Genomic DNA, 7339 nt, shown 5'->3' with positions numbered 1-7339 from the left:
TACTTGCTGCTGAGGTTTATTTGCATGAACGCTGCTTCTGTTTGGGGTCTGGTGGAAATACGCTTTATTAATGATGTTTCTAGGATGTAATAGGTGGTTTTCTGCCACAAATATTCCTTTAGCCAAACAATATTTGAATCTGACCAAACTAGAGCCACCACTTGTGCTTATAATACCAAGTATTTTCTTGCTTGGTGTTGAAATTCAAGTACAAAAGTCTTTCTGGTCTATTTGCTACAACACCTCCTCTCAAAAAAGGTTAAGAAGAGGTGAAAAGGATGAAAAGGCACTTGCAGGGTTTAAAAAATCTTCTATGGGAAAAACATCTTTCATATCACAAAAAAGTCTCCTGTAGGTTGTTATGTGCATAAGGTGGAGGCTTAAGAGCAGACACATTTGCAGATGAACTGCTTTTACTAGCTTCTCCGAGACATGACATTTGTTCAGAAGATTAGCCAGGTTGTAATGTGTAGCATAATTGCACTGTGCGGATGTCCCAGAAGTGAAAACCTAATTGCTTGACAGGCCTATAACTTTGTGGTACGCTCTCACCTTGTTAGGTCCTTTTCTGATGCAGTTCAAATGAAGTCTGGCCGCAGGTGTGCCTAATTTACCTCGCAACAGAACGTGTTGAGTTTAATTGCACAGTGGTTGTTAGGAAAAATTGGTGGGTGGAATATCAAGTGACTTACTGTACGCGGATGGCAGATGGGCGTTGAGAGGCACCGCGAGCTAAGTGTATAGGTGAGGTGAGTTAATAAAAGATGTAAATTTTATCTTAAAATAGTGAAGTCTTCTGGTAGGTAATACATTTTAATTAAGATGGTAGCAGTCCCCTTTCTAGCAGTGTGAAAAAATCAGAGCAAAGGAACATCACAAAGACTGCATTTTTCTGCATATCAGTATTTTAGGAACAGCTTAGTATGTTTAGGAAGGCTATCCTGCAAGACTGTATTTATTAAAAAGACTACATCTGTGTGCATAATGCAAAATATAGCAGGGAGGGGCAAATCTAGAAAGACTTGCATTCTCGTTCTGTTGGTAGCAACAAAGATTGAGACACAACCAAACCGAGCTCTGATCCAGCTCCTTGCTTCTTACTGTGTGGCAGCGATCTTGACTCGGGAGCGCGGCGATCGTAGAGAAAGTGTCTGGTCCTGTTCACTCTGCGGTAGGGACGGGTTCGTTGTGCCCACTGTCCTTTTGGTCAGCTGAGAGGAACGATCAAGTCAGTCGTCTTCTCCCGCAAGCTTTGAGAAACGCCCTGCCTGGGAACATGGTTTTTAACTTGTGTTGGCTTCTTCTGAAAATCTTGTCTTGATGCCACCTGTGCTCCATGAACTCCCTGAAAACACAGATTAAATAATAAAATAAAATATCTCAGTATCAAGGAATGCAGCGGAGCTGAAATACGAGTGCTGCTTGTGTTTACCCCAGCCTTGTGGCTTCAATAGTTAGCCCAGTGCTCAGGGTCATCCTGGTAAACTTGAAGATGTCCAATTCCACCAAACGTGGGTCCTTTTCACCAAATAATTGAACAAATACCAGTTCCAGTTGATGTTTAGTGGAAGGGTGCTTAATGGCCCTTTTTTTTTGACAGGATGCGAGCTCTCTGTATAGAAACAATTCATCATGAATGCTTCACATTAAAAACAACCCACAAGGAGCAATACTTAGCATTCCTAGTGCACAATTCATTGGAGAATTTCAGAGCAATTTACAAACATTAGCTCAATAAGCCTCACAACACCCATTTGAGATGAGAAAAAAAATGGGTAAGATACTCCTCTTCAGCCTGACTGTGGCACTAAGGAGCTGTAAAGCTGGAGGCTCTCCCCAGCTCCTGACTCTCCAGTGCCTGGTGGTCCCGTACTGACGTGGGCATCAGCCGGTCCTTGCGCACCATCGCTGTCCATGCGGTGGAAGATATGCAAGAAAGAATAGAGGTATGACAGAAATGCCATTACGGTTAGGCTATACTCAGCTGATCTGGAGATCATAAATATCTTTAAAAAAAACCCCAAACCAAGGCAGATAAAATTAGGGTGAGGGTGTGGTTAACATAGATGCAGTTTCGTGGCGTTGCTGATAGTGTCCCTGCAACAGTGTCCAGAAAACCTGAGTTCAAGTGAGCATCTGAGCTAGGAGATCATGCCAACCACCGCGGAAATCCAGCTTGCTTTCAGCTCAACAGCTAAACCCTCTTTACAGGTTTTGGAACTTTTAAAGAAACATGCATTCAGCTGAACTGACAGTATTGATTTATTTATGCACAGTTTCAGTAAACCTAGTCGTTTCCCTCCTTGCCTCTCTGATACGAGAGATTGCTCCTTCAGCATTAGCATCCCTTATTAATATTAGGGTCCTGCTCAAGGTTTAACTGAAAAGGAAGAGCTGTGATTAAGGGCACCAGTTTGTGATATGTCCGGCCCCCTCCTCTGTCCAACCCCTGAAGCTCCACAGGAGTGAGCGCGACGCGGTGCAGCCACAGTCATACTTTCTATCGGCCGCGGTTGGGCCGTGTTGGGTTCTGAAGAAGGGCGGAGGCGCCTGGCTCGCCTCTGGCCAGGAATGCTGTTGGCACATGGAAACTTCTGTGAGGTGTATACAGCGAGAATAGTCCCAGTCACTTGTAAAGATTGACATGAGTAAATTATAATAGTTCATATTCTAAATGTAAAAGCTCTGCCTAACCTGGCTATTCAACGTGTATGAAGTTGGGCGGCACAAACTGCTGGGCTGGCGCATCTGAGAAACTCTGCATGAGGAGAAAGTCCTGAGCCTTGCTTGTCATTAGCTGTCAATTGTTAGCCCAAAACCAGACCTATAGAACTTTTTTTTAATTATGAACTGTGAAAACATAGCCACATAAAGAAAAGAGGAGGCGTTAGGCCGTGAACATCCTCCTGCACGAGGGCAGGACGGCCAGGTTCCCCCCATCTTGCATAGCCTGGAGGGTGGAGACATCCCATGTCAGTACAGGAGGGCAGCATAAAGGAGTTTACACCTTGCCAAGCTTTTCCCACTCCTATAAGTGTTTGCTGTGTTTCCCGGGAGGCAGCGTTGCTACAAAAACGGTTTATGGGGAGATGCCTAGATAATAAGGGTTAGTCCTAAATAATTGCTGGTTGCCACTCAGCAAAAATAAGCTGGATTTCCATCCCCGGGTAGAGTGACTCCTCACAGTTAAAGGCTGGCAAAGGTTGAAGAGGTCGTAAGACAGGGCCTAATTTGCCATGTTCCTCTCCTTTCAAAAACAATGAGGGAACCGGGGCCTTGCCGGTGGGCAGATCCCGCCTGGATCTCCCTGGAGTCAGCAGGAGTTGGATCGAGTCCCTTTGAATAGCGAGAGTTTCCAAACCGGAGGCAAAGCCAAGTGTTTTTCAGAAGATTGATCATTCATTACCTTGGAATTTTTCGACATAGAGGTCATTACTGCTAATATAAGTTGTGAAAAAATAAAATGTATTAAAAAAATAGAGACAAATTCTCATCTGGTGTAAGTCATTGCCTTTGAAGTCAATGAGTCATTGAAATCAACTTTCCCACACGGAGCTAAGGATATGGCCTGGAGTCAATACATTTGTAGTTGTTGAAAAATTAAAAATATAAATTTGCCTTTCCCTGGCAATAATGTTCTGTTTACGACAGAGATCTTATGCTTTAAAATAAGTTCATTAACTAATAGGAAAGTAATATTTCACTACTAGCATTCTTTTGGGTATAACTATTTATGATTAAATTTTATTAAACTTTTTTAAAATTAGATTTACATTTTGATGAATCTAATAGATTTCAATTTTGTATTTTTATAGATTCTTTCTAAAGTTTTTCCTCAAGTGCAATCAGAACTGTTTGAAGAATGCAGGCAACCCACGAGACATGCGAAGATTCCAGGTACAGATCCTTCTTAAAGAATAAACGATGTGTAAAAGACTTACTCACATTTTCGTCTTGAACTTTTAAAATAAAAAACCAGTATCAGTGCTTCTACTTAGTGTAGCTCCAATGCTGTGTGCCTTTAAAAAAAAAACACTGTCGGAATTTCACATTTCCCCCACTAATTTAAATGCTGGTTCTTAGGACTGGCCGTGGACTGTAGTAGATCAATGCTGAAGCAAGTGGCTCTCTCCTCAGAAAGTATTTCCCTAGTTTTCCTTCACAGTAAGACCTTGCGTTGTAGTGTGGCGTGTGCTCAGACCTGCAGAGGTTTTACATACGTAGACCGAGGAGCATGGTCTTACTAACAGACGTGACTGTGGAGCGCAGTGAAGGTTGGGTCTCACACAGGGTTTTTTCACATTCACAACTTGTAAATCCAACAGTGGTGGTCCAACCCACATATTTCGATTCCAATTGTGTTAGAAAACATTTAATACTTCACTTTCTCCTTACAGCTTTTGAAATATCCTGTGGTGAATCATAACACTGCAGAGAGACAGCTGACGTGATGGACAAATGATTTCCTCCATATTCGGGGTCATTTGAAATGTTTGTTAGGAAATACATGCTTTTTATTTCAAAATATTTCACAATGATTCATATTTGAGACTAATAATAAAGTAGCATTGAGATGTTCAAAACTTTCTTATTTTTGAGAAGAATAACTTGTGGTTAAACTTGATAGCAAAACATGTGACATCTGTTTTCATGCACAGCCAACCAACCGGTGAAGCCAGAACCCTTGAGCCAGCCAACAGAAAAGATCTGTAGCTGGAAAAAATATTTCTTCAAAACAATTGAGCCAAGCTTCCATTTTTCATGCATCTCAGCTTCACGTGGCATTGGTGATATTGATCCATCTGAACAGAACAGAAGGTCAAACCTGGAATGAGTGGAAATGTCCTCTTTGTCTCACCGATGACTAAATGAAGCATCAGTCATGAGTGATCTTGTGGTCGACAATGGAGCCAGTAGGCACTAGAAAGACTTTCCTGGGTCTCTTTAGCTAATCTCCCTGCCTCTCAGAAGGTTTAACTGGACTTAACAGTATGTCAGATCTTGAACAATATTTTTAACTGGTTTCACTGTCTCAGCACCTTTCTTTAGGTGCACTGCAGGAATAAGCCGATACAACAAAGCATGTCTACTTTCTTTTGCTGAACTAGAGTATTTTCCCTTGGTGACTGACCTATATATACATGACAGAACAAAAATAGTTATCATTTTTAGATACACCTTTCTCTGTCTTTTTAATATACCATGGTCTAGGAACCAAATCCAGAGATGTTTGCTGAAAATCACACTTGTATGTTTTGCAATATTTCTTAAAAACGGCGAACCTCATTAAAAGTGAAAGCAGATAGCCCAGCGGCCTGGCAGCAGCTCTGCGGCCGAGGTGAGTGTGCAACCTCAGCACTCTCCAAAGTGGATGTTGACAAGGGTGAAAGTGTCCACTTCTGGGAGGAGGAAGGTAGGGAAGCAGAGCAGCCTAGCAGAGAGCTGCCCTCGGGCTGTTCTAAAGGGTACCGCAGATGGCTGTCTCAAAGGAGGCAGGATACACAGAAAAGGTGCTGTGATAGCTGAAAGCTAATTATGGGTTGTGAATAAGAAACAGGATCAGAGGTGATCCAAAACATAGAAGCAGGCAAGAATTTTCTCCTGATGCCTTGGACCAGCTCTGTGCAAAAGGAGGCTGCTTTTTCCCCTTCCATTTTTGTTCACTAAGTGTTTGGGTGTGGGAGCTGGTGTGAGAACCGTGGCAATAATTTTTTTTCTATCCAAAAGTAAAATAAACAGAAGGCGAAAGCTAAAATTTGTATGGGCTTTTACTGCCATCACCAGTAGGATTGACAAGGCCTAACTTAGCCATTGACTTTAAGGACTCTGCTAACGTTAAACCCCAAAAAAAACGCTGCAGTGACTACTTCATTTAGAAAATCTGGAACCCACACCACAGGGCCCATGCTGGAGTATTTAAATAAGATGTAAATGTCTATCTGGGATAATAGCGATGGACCTATGAAGCCATGTTCCAACAAACACAGGCGCATCTCACGGTTTCCTCTTTGGCTTCTGTTCGTGCGATATCGTTTCCGGAAGGAGTTTCACAACTCCATTGTGTAGGTGTTTTTATCGGGAAGGTTGTGCGTTTTGCATATGTTCCTTTTCCATTTTCTACTGAGAAGCAGCTGGAAGCCAAAGAAGGCCCTATCCATCATCTCTTCTATGGCCGGACTCTGAACCTGGACACAAGAATAGGAGCCTTTCACTCAAAAATAAAGGAGGAAATTCCATTGACATACCAGGGTCAATCACCATCCAAATGAACTTGAGAAGGGATACTTTTCATGGATTGAAAACACTTTCACTATTCATATTCAACTTGGTCTTTTCAGATGCAAAAAAGTTCATTATCAGACATTAAATGTAATTGTAAAACTGACCTGGAGATCATTTACTGAAGAAAAAATGGGGAGTTACGATGGTTCCTGATTTATTAAGCTTTTTTTATTTGGAATCCTCACAACCCTTCATTTCAAGACAGTCTCAAGTGAACAAATTTTAATTAGATAAACTATCTAATCAATATATCAACAGATCAATCAAAACAGCAGCTTTTAAAATGAGTGGCTAGAGGGGTGTTTCTGAAACTAATGGCTAGAAGAATATTCCCCTGAATTGAATTCATTTGTTAGCATAATAGGAGATTAAACTCTAATTAGTGTAGCAGGTTCTGAAGAGAAACAATTGTGAGTTAAAAATCACCAGTGTTAGCCACATAAACAAAGATGTATTCATAGTTGTCATTCCCTTCGTTTAAAGCGAAAAGTAACAGGCTGTGATGTTGTTTTGTCTTAAAAGAAGATCTGATTCTGCATCTATGTTTGTGAAAACATGCAGGATTTTTTAAATTTCGGTTTTTGTTTTCTTTTCCAGGTTGTTGTATCAACAACAGTCAATGTGGATGGCCACGTGCTGGCTGTCTCAGACAACATGTTTGTACACAACAATTCCAAACACGGGAGGCGGGCTCGCCGCCTTGACCCCTCAGAAGGTACGGCCCCTTCTTATCTGGAAAATGGTAGGCACACATTTACATGTCTTTTTTATTTGCAATGCTTTTTTTTTTTTTTTTTTTTTTTTGCACCATACTTTATGTTGATACACTACTACATTTACTTTTACATAATTTCTTCTCTCATCTATCAAACCACCCATTAAAAAAGCCCATTAGTATTTCTCAGCCCTTGTCAACCAGAATACGGCCGCTCCTGAATTTGCTTCTGACTTCTTTCTTTATTTAATACTTACAGTTTTGCAGTCACAACCAATTTTTCATCTTTTTCTATTTTTTTTTTTTTTCAGTCTTGTTTTGCTTGCAGCTTTTTCTTGCTAT

The 7339-nt window shown here is 41.2% G+C and overlaps 1 protein-coding gene across 1 annotated transcript in view; it reads left to right on the top strand.

Annotated features, from left to right (window-relative positions):
- Positions 1-3814: 3814 nt before the first annotated feature.
- The window catches only part of LOC104074950 (transcription factor COE3), a gene marked incomplete at its 3' end in the record, with an annotated part of 36173 nt that continues 32648 nt past the window's right edge, over positions 3815-7339 (top strand). The window contains exons 1-2 of the mRNA XM_009575265.1: positions 3815-3897; positions 6880-7024. Of these exons, the coding sequence (XP_009573560.1) occupies positions 3883-3897; positions 6880-7024 (160 nt within the window). The remainder of the gene's footprint in view (positions 3898-6879; positions 7025-7339) is intronic.

The sequence above is a fragment of the Fulmarus glacialis genome, unplaced genomic scaffold (assembly GCF_000690835.1).
Source record: "Fulmarus glacialis isolate BGI_N327 unplaced genomic scaffold, ASM69083v1 scaffold8653, whole genome shotgun sequence".
In the NCBI taxonomy this organism is placed as follows: domain Eukaryota; kingdom Metazoa; phylum Chordata; class Aves; order Procellariiformes; family Procellariidae; genus Fulmarus; species Fulmarus glacialis.
This window is presented reverse-complemented; position numbering and strand designations above follow the sequence as displayed.